The sequence below is a fragment of the Sminthopsis crassicaudata genome, chromosome 5, assembly GCF_048593235.1.
Source record: "Sminthopsis crassicaudata isolate SCR6 chromosome 5, ASM4859323v1, whole genome shotgun sequence".
NCBI classification, from domain to species: Eukaryota; Metazoa; Chordata; class Mammalia; order Dasyuromorphia; family Dasyuridae; genus Sminthopsis; species Sminthopsis crassicaudata.
In genome coordinates, this window is record NC_133621.1 from 27,577,440 (window position 1) to 27,594,646 (window position 17,207).

The following is a 17,207-nucleotide window of genomic DNA, read 5'->3' on the forward strand; positions in this document are numbered from 1 at the left end:
CAGCCCAGGATTCTGCAGGTGAGATGAAGGCAGCTTCGCCTATCTCCTGGTCAGGTCCATAACCCTGAGGACCAGAGATGCTGGACCGTGTGTTCATGGCATTCTCCCCGGAGGAAGAGACCAGAAGCCGGGCCGGGCTCGCGGCGGTGGCGTGAGCTTCTCCTTCGGCTTCTGCAGCTGTGACCCGAGGGCGGCCTTCTCCCAGGGTCTGTCCCCTCCCTAACACCTGCCCCTCCGACCTGGATGACACCCTGAGGATGGTTAGATTTCAGAATCTTTTAAGGAAAAGAACTGAACTTGGTGACAGGACTCGCCATCCGCGGATAGAGGCTACGGGCAGGTATTCCTCCTACGGCTCGGGGCTCCTGGAGCCGAGAAATGCTGAGCCCAAATCCAGCCCAAGACTTACTGGCTAGGCTAGCCTGGGCGATCACCTAACTTCTTCCTGCCTCAGTTTCCTCAGCTATAACAGGATATTAACAGGGTCATTGTGGGGCTTCAATGATATCAGTTAGGATCTGGCATGTAGTTGGTGCTTAATAAGGGGTTATTTTCTTCCTTCAGGACTGCCTCTGAGTTAATCTTAGAGCAGAGCACTTCTGCCCAGAAACCTTCAACAGCTCCCCAGTGCCTATAGCTGGCTGCTCAGTGTCTTTAGGCTAGGACTCAGTCTACCTTCCCAGCCTTGTCCCCATCCCCTCTCCTTTGTGTTTCCTACGCTCCTGTTGACCTGCTTGCTGGCCGCGTGCCTTTCCATCCTGAAGAAGGTCTCCATGCTGCCCCTTCTCCGCCATGAGCCGTCCCTCGGGCCCAGCTCTCTCGTCCATGAAGCCCCCCAGCCCTTCTAGCTGGAGGTAAGCCTCTCTGAAGCCCCCGGCCAGCCCCGCGCCTCTCACCACGTCTGCTCTGCATCACAGCGGTACCCGGACCACTCTGGCAAGGACAGTATCTGGAACCTCAGGCCTGGAACTGGAGAGCTCTGGCACAAACCCCTCGAGACCCTCCTCAACACCCAGCTGGAGATCTCCACTGTAGAAGAGGCCTTGCTTCCCGAGACAGCCAAGCAGGACGAGTCCAAGCCATAGGCCAAGGCCTTCCCCCGAGTGCCCAAAGCAGTCCTCACACCCTCCCAAAGTCTTCTCCATTCCCTGCTAACCATCCCCCCTGGGCTGCCAGCCAGGCTTCCTCCAGCAGCGTCCGAGCTCTCTGGCTTCTAGAAGGGAGCGGAGGGGAACGTGCAGCCTCACCAGGCCTGAGCTGCAGAGGGCCTAACACACCCCGCTCCTGGTCATCATATAGATTCTCATCCCCCACAGCCCGTAGCTGAGAGTGGAGCACTCCATACACGAACATCTGATCGGCGGGCTCGTTCATTTGATAAGCCGGGCACTATATAGAGAGAGGTAAGAAAAGGATTCCTACTCTTGAGAAGTTCATCATTTGGGAGGGTTTTTATATGAAGGCAATGGACATGTGGCAGTGCTCTATGTACAACGTCATGACACCATGGGTGTAAAGAAACATGGCTGCTGCTTATGCTCATGTTAAATATTCAGAATTCACATGGTTTCCAGATTTTTTCTAAGCCACGGCTTCTTCACTTTTTGTGTGTCCTGGACTCTTTGCATGTAATCTGAGGAAGCCTACGGGGGCACCTTTTGTCAAGTTAATGTTTTTAAATTTGCATAAAACAAAATATCAGGGTTAAGCCTAATTACACCAAAATAGTTATTAAACATTAACAAAGCAAGTTCAGAGCCCCAGGTTCAGAACCCCTGCTCAAAGCCTAGAATTTTACTAAATTAGACCTCCAGACAACATAAAAGTTGCAATCTGGCATTTCACAAATATTAACTTTTTTTCTCTCTTCAGCCATCATGACTGGCAGCGAGAACTCTAAATATTTGCGAAGTTCTGTCCGTGGCACTCTGACCAGTCATGTACTTTCTGCTGGCAATGGTGACACACTGTATAGACCTCTGGAATCGGGAGACCCGAGTTCAAATCTGGCCCCAGACTGGCCCAGTCGCTTTATCATGTTTGCCTCAGTTTTCTCATTTGTCAAATGAGCCGGAGGAGGAAACAACAAAGCATTTCAACATCTTTGCCAAGAAAACCCAGATGAAGTCAAAGGGAGCTGGACAAGAGTGAAACAATTCAACAACAACAAAAAGTTCTGTCTGCCCGTCCATCTATCTACCTTTGCATTCAGCCACATAAACATTACAAACGTTATTACAGAGAATCTGGCAGAAGAAACCTTGGAAGGACCCTTTCTTACTACCAGCTGCCCTGTACGGAGTATTTTAAAGATTTACAGAGTGCTCCCACACATTAGCTTCTCCTTATCCGCAGCCAGCTTGAGAGGCAGACGCTACAAGGGCTTTGAGCCCCGTTTCAGACGGGTGTCCATGACGTGCCCTCGCTGCCCGGGGCTGGGGGGACGGCGCTCCTTGGACTCGCTCTCCTGCCTCGCCTTTAGGCTGGGTCCCTGCCCATGGACATGGAAATGCCTTTAGCTGGTCTTTCTGGTCTCCTTGAGAACCGCAGGAGCTGGAAGTGGGAGGGCCCGTCCAGCCCTGCCACTTTTGTGGCCCACACAACACCTTCTATCACGCTTCTTGTGACTCCTTACATAATGCTGTCAGCACTCCGTGGACAATCACTAAGAATACGAATTAGGAATATGTTGCAAAACACTGGTCAAAGTTGTACTTTAGCTGCGGCTCTCAGGCCCTCTCCCCTCCGCTTGGCAGACTGAAGGAAGGAATTAAAAGGCGGCTCCCCAGAGAGCGCTGGCCCGGAATCAGAAAGGCGAGTCCAAACGCAGCCCCCGACACCGCTGGCTGCGCCACTTACTAAGGGTCACGACGGCACCTGCTTCCCCGGTTGTTGGGAGGCTCCAAAGAGACTTGTTACTTGCCTAATATAGGGCCTAGCACATAGTAGGTGCATAATAAAGACTTGTTTCCTTCCTTTTCTCCCAAAGTCCTTACTGCTTCTGTGCAAAATTCCCTTCCATGAGCTTTATTTATATTTATTATGCACATGATATATGTATAGATACTTAGAGCTATGCATGCGTGCACACCATATATTATACTATTAGACTGCATACTTGCATCCATGATATATGTTTATGAATATATTTATATTCTTGTAATGTACGGTTGTATCCTTCTGCAGAAGGCAAGCTTCTCATGCCTGACACATAGTAGGTGCTTTGTGAATGCTTTTTGACAGATTAACCCCCCTCCCCCCTCTGGTCGGGCCTGTGCCACAAGAGAAAGAAACACCCCGCAGAAGCCAAAACGACAACAACTGTGTGCTTGTTTCTAGTGACATCGAAATGCTGGAAACAGACCAGAAATCCATCAGCAGAGAACGAGAAGGAATCCCGGCCTGGGCCGTGAGACACCGCTGCTCATCACGAACCAGTGAATGTGAGAACTCGGAGAAGCACAGGATGGGGGCGGGGAGACGGAAAAGGAAACAGCGTTCGGACAGTGGAAGTAGGGCGAGGCGCGGTGACGGATTCTGGGGGCACATCCACCCAGACACAGACACCCCTCTCCCCAGCATCTATGCAGCCATCCGCCTTCCAGCATCCGTGACGGTCCGTGCCCACGGACGGGCAGCTCCCCCCGGCACACAGACCCTCAGGCAGCCACACACAGACACGCTCCCTCTGCTGCTGGGAGGAGTGGGCCTCTTCCACAGCTCACCTGCCCCAAACTCCCTCTGGTGAGGGGAAGCTCTGCTCCGACGGGCTGCTGGGAAGTTGGCGGGAGACCCCGGAGCTTCAGGGAGAGTTTCTCAAGTTGGAGGCGTTTGCACTAAGCCAGGGGTGGAGAGCTGCGTCGGCGGAGGAAAGAATAACCCGCACAAATTCGGTCATGGACTTGAATTAAGTGCTTCATTGCAAAGAAAGCCAGGTTGTGAGTCAGTTAAGATTTTTTAATTAAAATGGAAAACATTGCCCAGGGCTTTGAAAGCTGACTTTTTATTCAGGATATTACATCCAAGCTATTAGGAGATGTGATTTTTATGACACTAGTAAGTGTGGAAAAGGCTTGTAAAAATTTTCTCATTTAGCTTAGGGCTGGCAAAACCCAGAACTCATTAGTGAGCTGTTCAATACAGAATTAATTATTGGTGTCAATGAGTGAGAAACAAACTAAAAATCAGGCAGCAACATGCGCCCCTATTTAAACATCACGGGTCCTGGGCAAAATGGACAAACAGAGACGATCTCCCCTGTCTTCTTTTCCCACATCTTTCAGGCCTCAAGGCTTGCTCTCAGAAGGAGCCTGATATCAGCCATTTACACTTTAGTATGAATTTAAGTTTATTTATTTTTTACTTCTTACAGGGGGCGCCATTTTAAATCTCTCCTCCAATAGTAGAAAGGAAGGCTGTCTTCATAGATTCACAGATTCAAATCTGTGTTCTGTGGAGAAATGTGGTATGATGGACTGCGATAGGAGATGCATCCAGGAAGATCTGGGTCCAGATTCCACTTTGGACACTTATTAGCCGTGTGGTCCTGATGCAGTCATTTGGTGTAGGGGTAGATGGGCTGTAATCTGCTTCTGTGCGTGGTATACTATGTTGACATAATGCAACTCTTTATTTAAGGAGTAACTTTCACGTCACAGCATTGTGACACTCAACAGATTCTATGAGGGCCAATGCATTAGGTACCAACTGTTCTAGGCACGGTGGCAGATGTCAGGGTCACAGAGGCCCAAGTCCTCATCCTAAAAGAGCATCCATTTTCATTACTGTCTGTAAGAAATGACACGCAGGATGATTTCAGAAAACACTAGGAAGATTTAACATGAACTGATACAGAGTGAAGAGAGCAGAACCAGGAGAACATTATATTCTGGATGATGAACAACTTAGTTATTGTCAGCAATACAAAGATATGAGATAATCCCAAAGGACTTGTGATAAAAAAATGCTATCTGCCTCCAAAGAAAGAACAGATGCACCTGAATACAGAGGGAGGGAGGGAGGGAGGGAAGGAGGGAGGAAGGAAGGAAGGAAGGAAGGAAGGAAGGAAGGAAGGAAGGAAGGAAGGAAGGAAGGAAGGAAGGAAGGAAGGAAGGAAGGAAGGAAGGAAGGAAGGAAGGAAGGAAGGAAGGGAGGGAGGGAGGGAGGGAGGGAGGGAGGGAAGGAAGGAAGGAAGGGAGGGAGGGAGGGAGGGAGGGAGGGAGGGAAGGAAGGAAGGAAGGGAGGGAGGGAGGGAGGGAGGGAGGGAGGGAGGGAGGGAGGAAGGAAGGGAGGAAGGGAGGAAGGAAGGAAAGGAAGGAAAGGAAGGAAGGAAAGGAAGGAAAGGAAGGAAGGAAAGGAAGGAAAGGAAGGAAGGAAGGAAGGAAGAAAGGAATTGAAGAAGGGAAGGAAGGAAGGAAGGAAGGAAAGGAAGGAAGGAAAGGAAGGAAAGAAGGAAGGAAATTAGGAAGGAAGGAAGGAAGGAAGGAAGGAAAGGAAGGAAAGGAAGGAAGGAAGGAAGGAAAGGAAAGAAGGAAGGGAATATCCATTTTCTGGAGAGGAGGGCTCGTAACCTGGGGTCCCTAAACTTGTTTGTTTTTAATTTTCAATTGCACAACTGCATTACAATTTAATTGGTGTCCTTTATCCCTTATGTTTTATTTTAAGCATTTAAAAGCATTATTTTGACACATCCTTAAGCTTCACCATACTGAGGCAAAGGAGTATAGGACAAAAAGTGAAAAAGCCCACCTACTGAGGAAGCCTGTATGTGCAAAATATAAAACAAATGAAATACAAGGTAATTTGCAGGAGAAGCACTAGCGGCTGAGGAAGGGTGGATCAGGATAACTCAGAATCACCCGATTCCATGCCAAATAACTATAAATAACTATAAGACTCCAGAAAGCTGCCAACTTTTATAATAAGGTTAAAAAACCGTGACACTGGGAAAAGCAACTAATTGGTAGAATGTGGTTCATTTTTATGAGTCTTTTTGCCAAAATAAACCAGATGCTATAGTATTTACCTCTGTGTGAACTTCTCTCATTAACGGGAAATAAGGTGTTATTGATGAATAAGGGAGAGTAAGGTCTGGAGATATGTCCCTAACAGGCCCAGGGCTCCCCTAAAACAGACACCCCATGGAGCAAATGCCTCTTTGGGCTCCATTGTGCTGCTTCCTTCCCTGGGCCGACATCCCATACCTTCCCCTGCTCTTCCAAGCCATCCAAGAAGGTAATTAAACCTCTGGTGTCAGTGCGGGAGAGGTGTCCCAGGCAGCCATGAGCTGCTGTTTCTAGCACATGTGCCAGGGACGGTTCAGAGAGGTTGTTTCTGTGGGTAGCTGCCCGTCCCTCCCTTAACTCTGGGAGCGCCGGGGCCATCTCCAATCCCCTTTGGGGCACCTGCAGAGCCCTCAGCGAGGAGCTCACTCTCCATCCACTCCCCAGACTTCCTCGGTGTCAGCTCTCTTCTCTCTCCCCCGCAGTAAGGGCAGTCTATGACTCATAATGGCGTCACTGAGAGACTGGCTTTCTAAAAACATCTTCCAACTCACGGCAGAACACAAAAAGAGAACTACATGGGGGTAATCCCCATTCTGCACCTCTCGCTTTAGAAAATAAAAGTAGGATCGCTTCCCCAAGTCGCTTCCTAGATTGCCCGGCTACATTCTTAGGAACCTGACTCTGCTCTCCTCTGGCACGCCCTCTTTACCTTGACATCACTACCGCGGACCTCCTGGTCTCCCATGAAAACACAGAGATGAAAGACGCTCTGAAACAGTTAATCGAACCCCGGCACGCGAATCCTCACAGTGAACGGGACCCAAACACACGGCACCCGAGCCTTGATCAGAATTCTTAAGCCTTTCAAAGCTGCCCCCCCTCCCCAAACTGTTCTCCTGGTTCTGCTCTTCATTTTGCATCACTTTATACACCCCAAGATTTTCTGAAACAAGCTTTTGTCATTTCAAAGAAGGCAATAACATATGTTAAATCAGATTCATTTGCTCCTCCAGACATCCTTCTGGGGTTATCAGCGGGGAAGTCCCAATGTCAGTTACACCATAACCTCTGATAAGAATGGATTTCTACCCAATCATTGCAGAACTGCTCTGCTTTAAATCTACTTGTTGAACTTCCAGCTTCACCCACAGTGATTCCAGGAGAATCCTTAGCTGGTCTCCTGCCAGCTTCTCTTAGAGCTGCTTTCTGCTCTGTTCTGAGGCAACATTCCACATCCTCCTTCCCTTGTTTTTGTTTGGACGTGGGATTTCACCGGGGTGGGGCGCTTCCAAATTTAGGACTCGGGCTCTGCCAGCGTGGAGGGGCACCCTCCCTAAATCCGGCCCCCTCGTCTTTCTCTTTGCCAAGGAGATCAAGTGCTTACTGGAGGATGGGATTCTTTGGCTCTTTCAAGTGAACTGTATTGTATTCACTCGTACAAGTTAAATAAAACACCACAAATCTGATAGAGAAGCAGTTGACATGAAATATTTCTGACCCACTAGGAAAAATATTTACAAACCAAAATTCATGACTTCAGAAGGGTCTAAGAATTTTTTTAACTGTGACTTCATTGCTGCAAGGAATACCTGAGAGGAAAATCTCCCAGCCAATGCTCCCCAACTATTAGGGCTTAATTTGCCTAACAACTTCACCCTGGGGTCCCATAGCACCTGCACACAAGAGTAGCTCCCTAGCCACTAGTCCTTGTTGAATGTTACCAAAAGAAAGAAGAAGAGGGGAAAGCAGAGGAACTTTTCCCTGACAAGGTGATTTAAGACTTAGAGTTTAAATCCACAGAATCTGAAAGGACCACAGAGTTCTGGGAGTTTATCATGCGATTGTTCTGCCCAGGGCAAAGGCAAAGGAGCTGTGTCTGGAAAGTCCAAGGTCTCACATTGGCATTTGGGCTCTGTCCCTGTCGCTGACTCTCTGGATGATCTTGGCAAGTGCTGGAGCTTCCCTGGGCCTCAGCCTGGGTTGGGGATAGGCGACCGCCCGAGCTCTGTGAAGTCAAGCAAGAGGAAGTGCGGGCCCTGGTGCATATGCCAGTCAGCAACAAGATGAGGGCCTGGCCGCCCCATGCCCACGGCTGCTCTTTCTAAGCCCCATCACCTTCTCCTGCAGAGCTGCAGATGGACCCTGAGACTGCATCCATCCTGGCAGGATTTCTCTCCAGTGGCCACTCTTCCTTTCCCCTGACATAATCGGGGAGTGAGGGATGATCACACTTTTCTCTGATTACAGCCCAGGTATCTCGCTTCTCAATAACCGACCCCATCAAATGCTTTGACCAAAGATGTATCTGGAAGCTAATCCAAGAATACAAATGCAGCATCTGGAAGTGTGGGCAAGACCTTTCTGCTGACTGATGTTTCATTAGTAAGTGACCTCTACAGCCGAATTACGCATCTCATGGAAAAAAGGTTAAAAAATAGATGAAGAGCAAGGTGAAGGGATCTCGGAATCAAGCAGAGGAAACAACATGGGTTGCCCAAGGGATGAGAAAAAATGGATCAGGTGAAAACTATTGAAAGATGAACTCATAGTAACCCAAAAGGCTGCTTTTTGAAAGAAAGACAGATGTCTCTCTGTGGACCGACTGCTTTTTCTAGCACTCGGAGGCTCAGTTTTCCTCCCAGGTGTTACACATTCTTTTTCGGCATTTTTCCACCAGCAGATACTGCCCTGACATGAGGAAAGAAAAACACTGCTTTCCTGTGATAGATCTGAACCTTGCTAGAGCATGCTTGCCTGTGAACTCCCCGCACAGGTTACCTGGGATACAATAAAATAAAAAAAAACAGTGACTGGGATTCTTCCCGCTGTCTCTTCTCCTGTTTGCCTGCAGCTCCCACTGAGGACCACAAAAATTCACATTACAAGTGCTGGCGGCCGACTCTGAGCTAGGGAATGGGAGAGTGGGGAAAGAGTATGTCACCACAAAGTATGTCTGCAGTAAAAAGTGATGGACTCTATTATCTTAACGGGATTGAATATTTAAAATGAATCTCATTAGAGACTTGGGGACACAACAAGGGAACCCCCGGCTAACATTTCAGCAAGGTTTCAGAGTATTCTGAATATTTTTGAAGAAGCCAATTGGATACTAAGGTCTGCTCGTTATATTATTTCATTGCAGGGTTTTTTCCATGCCCCAAGTTAACATGGTAATGAGATATTATTCACTTTACCATTAGATTACATTATTTTCACATGGAATCAGGCCTGAGTAAAGTTAGTTTGCCAGTGCAGCAATGAGATTATGAAAATGGCAATTCCTAATTGTTACTCTCTACCAGACGGCTTGTCCTTGAATGGATGCGGTCAAAGACCAACTATATTTAAGGAAATGAGGAGTAATTGTTCCCAGAGACCTCTTATGACATAATTTTCTCCATGGCAACAATGTTATTCATTCATTCATCCATTCATTCTCTGACTTATTTAATCATTTATTCATGCTTTCATTAAACATAAATGTATTAAAGTACCAGTATGTTTCAGACAAAGTATTGGGCATAAAATGAAATAGCCCCTGCCCTCAAGAAGCTTATATCCCATGTTATAACTGGAGAATTTTTCTTGACCAAGGATGTTACTTCAAACAAAATACTGATGGAATCAACATGTCATAGTTTAAAAAGTGCCCTCTGAAGTTATCCACAATCATGCATTAGTATGCTCCAGGCCTTGTGCTAAGTGTTGGTGAAACAAAGAAAGGCCCCAAATACCTGCCGCCCCACAAATAATCCCACAAACAGAAAAAACATCCTCTGCTTTTAAGGGCTCACAGTTCAGTGAGACCATGTGCAAAAGCAACTCTGTACAAATGAGACCTAGAGAGGATAAGGGGGGGGTGTTCAGAGAGAAGACAGCTGGGACGGGCATTTTGGAGAAAATGGGAATTTATCAGAAAAGCCAGAGAGACAGAAAGGAGGAAGGAGAGCATCTGTTGTTGGGGAAAGCCGGTGACAATGATTATAGGTGGGAGTTTGAGAAGCCAATGTCATTGGCTTGCAGAGTATGTAGAAGGGAATAAGTTACAGGGGTAGAAAGAGAGAGCCCAGTGAAGGGAGGCTTTGAAAGGTAAATAGGATTTTCTATCGATAGGAAATTACTGGCACTTACTGAGCAGGGAAAGTAATAGGTCAAGCCCACCCTTGAGTAAGATCAATTTAACAGGTGACTGGTTGGTGGAGAAAAATGGGGAGGGTCCCCAGTGGCTACTGCAGAGGTCTAGGTGTGGGGGGAGGCGCCCGATGAAGGATGGCAGAGCAACAAAGGAGAGAAGGGTAAGCATGAAGAGATGCTCTGGAAGTAGAAATGGTGGATTGTAAGGGTCCTAAATGTCAAATGGATGAGTCTGCTCATCGTTCCAGGCAATAGAGAGCCTCAATGATGTAATCCTAGGTTGCAGTAATAGAAAAATTGTCTGGACCATAAGCAGTAATAACCCTAATGTGAGCAATGCGGGTCCAGCCACATCAAGAGACTGTGTCAAGACCGGAGCATCACATTTGAAAAGGATGTTGACAAGCTGGAGGACAACCCGAGGTCAAAGGGCTGGAAATCAGGCCACATGATGCTGGGTTTGAAGAAGCCTCCATTTTAGGAGAGGAACATGGGCAGATCCATGCTCCAGCATTAACAATTTGGCAGCTGGGGGAGGGTGGCAAATCTACTATTATGAAAGACCTATAACAATTAAAAATTGTAAAACCAGGCTGGAAGATTTAATAAATTGATTATATGACACATTTTAATACATATATGTAATCATACATGATTATATCACATAATAATAAAAATACCTTATACTGCTCTGATACAAGTCTCTCCTTATTCCTTCACTTAGCTGTCAAATTAAGCATCCTAAAGTATCCATCTGCCATGTCGTCGCTGCCCCCCAGTAAATTCCACCCACTTCTTATCTCCAGGATCAACTATAAAATCTTGTTTGGCATTCGAATGCTGGCTCTCCTGACTCCTGGCGTGTTCCCTGGTATGTTCCCTGGCTGGCCATACATGGAATTTTTTCCCTCCTCATCTATGGCTATTTGGTTTCCTTCAAATCCCAGTTAAAATCCCACCTTCTGCAGAAACCTTTTCCCATACCTTCAATCCCAAGGGCTTCCGTCTGTTATTTCCACTTTATTCTCTCTCCTTCCCTGCATCTGTCTCTCTGTGTCTCCCTTGTCTGTAGGTAGGGTTTGCAGGTTCCTTTCCCCATTAGACTATGAGATGCTTGAGAGCTATCTTTTGCTTTCATTTGTACGCTCCAAGTGATAATTAGAGAAATGATCACCGACTTAAAAAAATTACCAAGGTTTCCTTTAAATAGAGAGCTGATTACATTTAGCATAATTCTATTTTCCCAAATTCCTTTTATTTATTTATTTTTAATAGAGTGTAATTCTCATTAGAGAGGATCTTAGAAGTTGGCTTCCTGCTCAATTCAGAGTTCCTTTCTATAGCATCTCTGACAGGAAGTCATCCAATTATCTCCTTAAATATTTCTAGTAATGAGGAACTTGCTTCCCCACAGGTTGACCTATTCTGTTTTTGACACTTCGGACTGTTAAGTTCTTTCTTACGGTAACCTGTCCACTACTCCCCTAGAACTTTCAGCAGTAGTCCTCAGAAATGCCTTCTGGAGCTTCAAGGAATCAGTTAAATCCTTCTCTGAGTGAAATCCCCCAAAAGAATTGGGGCAAGTTGTCCTGGCTCTCCTCCTGGTCCCCCAATCAGAGCCACGGCTGCTTCAAACCCTGCATCACATGGCCTGATTTCTAGCCCTAGGGTTGTCCTCCAGCTTGTCAACATCCTTTTCAAATGTGATGCTCTGGTCTTGACACGGTCTCTTGATGTGGCTGGACCCACATTGCTCGCTCACATTAGAATTATTACTGCTTATGGTCCAGACAATTTTTCTATTACTGCAACCTAGGATTACGTGAGTTGTTTTTGGCCGCCGTATCATACTTTTGGCTCATCTTGAACTTGTAGTCAACTAACAGCCCCAGGTCTTTTTCATGTTACTTGCTGTTAAGACAGGTCTTTCTATCCTGTACTTGTGAAGTTGTTGTTGTTTTTATCCTAAATGAAATAGGTTCTTTTCTATTTAATTTCAAGTTGAACCTGTTGCTCCATCCTTCCAGCCTGCTGCCCTTTTCTTCTTCTTCTCAGCTTTGCATTCCCTCTACTAACAGGCACTTTCCAAAGTATGGTGTCAACATCCCTAAAGTTCCAGCAGAATGCTACAGCTGAACCCAACCCAAAAGGAGGTGCCGGTCATGCTAGCAAAGGTTTTTTTGTCACCAAAAAAAAGAGAAAACTGCTTACTGCCTTAAAAATGTACCAAGTAGAGCTTGAGGGAACTGCACACTGCCGCCATGACGTTGCCACTACTGCTGTTAGCTTGGCTAAGAAGGAGGTCCCGCTCCCAGGCTCTGTACAAAGATGAGAGGCCCTGACACTCAGATGGAATCAGAATTTCTCGTCAAAGGAAATCACATGTTATTCTTTTCTTCTTCCTATTTCTTACCACACTTTTTACTTCAGAAAAATTTCATTTCCCTCAACAGCACAAAATAAATCAAAGCCGAAGAAGGAATTGGGTGAAGAAGATGCCCAGAAATAATCATTTTTTTTTAACAGGGTCAATGAGAGTGCAGGTGGTTTGTAGGACTTGCCAAAGCACCCTCATATGGAGATATTTTGATGAAATAGACCAAGGGAGGGAGGCACCTCAGTGGTTATCAATGAAATAACTAGAGAGCTGGAGGCATCTTAGCAGCCATCAAATTCCTACTCTAATTTCATCTAATCCAGATACAGAAATTCAATATAGGGAGGATGATTACCCAAATCACACAAAAAGTGGCTGAGAGAAATTATTTTCCTTTATTTGCGATCAATTATTAAATTGGCATCCAGATTTTCCTCCTCAGTTTCTTCAAGGGAGTTCCAGCTCTGGTAGAAGGTCGGCCTCTTCTGAAGGATGTGATCAATTGAGATTAGCCCTAACTCTTGGGGACCGTGATCCTGGAGATCTTTGGCAGGATCCTGCCCAACTAGGAGACTTCTGTTTAGAATGCAAACAGAAACCAGTCAAGGAGAGTCCTTACCCCTGGAAATGAGCCCCTGTCCTTATAGTCCCCCATCAGAGTTCAGCTCATGATGGAAAAAGCCAAGCGGAGAGGCTGAATGGATATGGCTTTCCCTGTCCAAAGTGTTGGACGCAGCTAAGTCTCAGATCAGGAGAGCTAGAGCTAGGAGCGAGCCCCCTTCTCATTCTAATGTCAACCCATCGGGCTTGATTTTCAGTTATCAAGGGAATTCCTGGTTAAGAATCATTTAAAACTGTCAGGCTTTGGTTATCAAGAGAACCAGACGGCCACCAATTTATTGATTATTAGCTAGCCAATGAATAAATGGATTATGGAGAAAGTCTGAGCAGAAATTGTTTCTCTTGGGGTTTTTAATTCATCATATGGCAGAGCTAGAATTTAGAGATGGGACAGCTTCAGAGCATCAGAGACCTCACAGAAAGGGATCACAGAGTTCACCAATTCTAACCCTTTCATAATGAAGAAGTGGAGGCCATAATGGGCTTGGGATCCCAGAGGAAGTAGAATTCAGAGCTAGGCCCTCTGCCTCCAGGGCCCTTTCCAGGGCTCCACACAGTCTGTTATGGAAGTGCCACAAAAGTACAAAGGTAAGCTTCAGGTACAAAGGTACAAAGGTCGGAGCTTCAGCCAGGAAGGACCCATGCCCCACAGTCAGGGCCCAGGTAATGGAGGGCCGCTTGGCTGACCCAGTTTTTGCAGAGGGATGACCAAACTAAGGTGAGACACTCATGATTTAGGGATTTCATGCCCCAGAAAGCTTGATATGGATTTCTTAATGGCTCTATGCAAGCTGTAGGTCATATTCCCTTCAACCAGACAATCTCCATGCCTCCTGCGGAACTCCATGAAACACGTAATAAACACAGGCACCCATCAATCCAGAACTCCCCTAGCTCCCTCACCCTAATCTGGCCATGCTCTCCGCCCGGCTCCTGGCCCCCAGCCCCACTCAGATTCCCAGCCGGCCAGGCCTGGTCCTGGAGTCTACGACTCTCTCCAGGGAGTCCTTGTCTGTCTTTAGGTTGTCAGAGTCAGCGCCTCAGACAGCATCAAGTCAAAAGAGACCTGACTTCTAGAGCTTCCACCATATTCTCCAAGTAGATCTTCAGCTTCTCTCCCAGGAGGGCAACCCACTCCCCTTTTGGATAGCTCTAAATGTAAGGGAGTTTTACAGGAAGAAAGAGGAATAGGAGCATCGGGGACAGAGCAAACAGACGCCATCATTACTTTTACACCTCTGGGAAATTCTTCGGGGGTGAGGGGGTGCTCACTTCTAATGAGGTTTATTTATAACAATGCTGATCACTTAAGAGAATCATACTGACCTTAGGTGGCTTAAACGGGTAGTCTGGTGAGAAGGTAATGTCAAGAAAGAAAACGCCTCCTTCATAGACAGATCCAGGGGGGCCCAAGATGGTTGACCGCCATTCATAAATGTTGTCTCCCTTGGGTCCAGCACTGCAATGAGAAATGGACATGAGACATGCTTAGAAACCAATCATGATCTAGAGTGCATCCTATTGGTTTTTATCACAATAATGAATTAGACAAGTCCATTAACATTGATAACAAAGCAGACCAGGTTAATTACCCAGTGCAAGCCAGATGCTAATACACCACCAGCCACCACTGGGGATGCTTTAAACGTCATTACTGATAGGAAAAGAAAACCAAGAAGATTTTGTGGTAAGAGGATGCTAGACACAAATACTGCCTATTTCAAAAACTGCCGAGGATGAGCTGAACTGGTAAGAAAAAGAAGAGAAAATTTTAGTTCCCTTTCTCCTTCCTGCATCTCCTTGCAGAGCCCCTGGACCTTAGAACCAAGAACTCAGACTAATTCTATCAGAAAGCTCTGGCATTCTAGGGACAGGCTAAGTAGAATGCTAGAGGCTGGACCGCAGTCCACACCACAATCTGTAACACTGCTCAGGAGCCATCAACAAATAAATGTTTGAGGCATAAAGTGTTCGAAAATTGGACTTTCCCATAACAGGGACCTTCTGGCCACAATCTGTACAACAGCGGCTTTCTCAGAAATATTGTGTTGCAAAAGAACTCATGAGAGTGAGGGAAATTTGGGCAAAAGGGCCTAAGGGATTCTCAGTCTTTGGGGAAAACAGTAACAATAATGACAGCTGACATTTCCCTGGCATTGAACACTTTACCAACATTATCATTTCATTCGAGCCTCAGGACACTATTGGGAGACTAGGTTGTGATTATCCCCATTTTACAGATGGGGAACTTCTAAATTAATTTGTCCCCAGTCACACTGCCAGCATCAGACCCCAAGTTCTACCAATAGACAGACTTTACTCCACGACACAATTAAAAAACCCTGAAGGTGAGATTCAGACGGGAACTGAAGAAAAACTTTATTCAATTCAGCACACGCCTCTGCAGCATCTAAGATGGCAAAATTGTGGGGATAGAGGGATTTAAAAAAAAATCTTTGCTCTTAAGGAGACTACTTGCCATCTGCTGCAGAGATGGGAAAGAAATATCAGCCAGTGAAGGCTTCCTTCTATTCTGCCACATTTTGAAATTATTATGGATAAGGCATCAAGTGCTTATTCTGCGGCAGATGCCAAATACAAGCAAGAGAGTCCCATCCCTCAAGGAGCTTCCGCTCTGAGCACAAAAGGGTGGCTGAGCTCGGACTAACTGCCCAACAATGTTGGCCAACAGAGCAGGGGCTGAAGCCCATTTACTCCCAGGTGGGAGAACGGAGAGCCTCTGTTCCAATGCAGGCAGGTGGGACTAGCTATTAGTTTGCCATGTTTCACTGTTTGTCTGTTCCAAGGCAGAATCTCATGGCCCTGGGCATCAAGGAGACAGAGGTGTCTTGGCTGTGTGACCCTGGGTAAGTCACTTAACCCACTTCACCTTAGCTTGCCCATCTGTAAAATGGGCTGGAGAAATAAATAGCTGACTCCTCCAGTGTCTCTGCCAGAGAACCCAAAATGGAGTCACATAACTGGAAACAACAAACCACAAACCACAAGGTAGATAACAAAAGGCACCAAGGAACCTTGAGAAAGTAAGAAAAAACCTCAATACGCAATTCCTAAGTGAACGCCTGGGAAAGTGGTGGTCCCTTAGGTCGCCCGTCCCGCCCCCTTCCCCCCTCCGCCCCGTCCCCGTCCCCCACCCTTGCAGGAACAGAAGCAGCAGCCTCTCTGCGCTCGGGTCGCAGCTCCGGCCACAAAGGCAGCTTGTTGTCTCACAGCTCGCTCACTCATTCACTGACTCACACACTTGGGTGCCACCCTGAACTATAATTAGCCTTGATATGAATAGATAAGTTTATCAGCGAGAAGAGTTCGTAGTGGGTAAATTATAGCCTTATGGTAAGAAAATTTCCTCAGGATAAATGGAGAAATATCTATTTTTCTCAAACTCATATTGCAGCATAGCGAGTACTCCACAAAAACAGCAAGGCCTCCTTCCCAGTTCCTGCCAGAGGACTGCCTGTGACCGTCCCGGGCTCTGCTCCCGGGCCGGCACCGCGGTCGGTAATCACAGGGGATGATGGGCCCATCAAAGTCACAAAATACTGAGCCTCTCAGGCCTGGACGAGGCCCCGGGTCTCTGAGGGTTTGGGGGGGAGTGCCCCATTCCAAACTGGTTTCTAGAACAGTGGGATCAATTCAGCGCTCCTCCACGGCTCTATCGGGTGCTTGTGCTGCTGCTTCTGCCTTTGGTCCTTTGACCTGTTGCCTGGATATGCTCAAAGCTGTTGCATTCTGTATTTCCATGACTATTTGTGACTTTGAGCAATCTTTTATGTTCCACTCAACAATAAGGGGGCAGGACCTGGATCTGGCCATTAATAATCTGAAAGTCTTTAGAATGACTCCTTCATATCCTTTGGCCCTCAACAATTTTCCCAGTCAGCAAAGTTTTATCCACTTCCCAACCGGGTTGTGAGGGTCTTTACAAGCTGAAGAGCAGTTTAGATTTCCTCCCAGGAGCCACGGGGAGCCCCGGCCTTCCCTGAGTGGGCAGTGGCAGGATCAGATGGGAGCTTCAGGCAAATGTCCTTACTGAGGGCACAGGATGGAGG

The 17,207-nt window shown here is 46.8% G+C and overlaps 1 protein-coding gene across 2 annotated transcripts in view; it reads right to left on the reverse strand.

Moving 5' to 3' along the window:
• UBE2E2 (ubiquitin conjugating enzyme E2 E2) overlaps nt 1-17,207 on the reverse strand; it is a 330,506-nt gene that overhangs the window by 52,236 nt on the left and 261,063 nt on the right. For both annotated transcript variants that reach the window (XM_074268871.1, XM_074268872.1), the window contains exon 4: nt 14,464-14,596. In XM_074268871.1, coding sequence (XP_074124972.1) covers nt 14,464-14,596 — 133 coding nt within the window. The remainder of the gene's footprint in view (nt 1-14,463; nt 14,597-17,207) is intronic.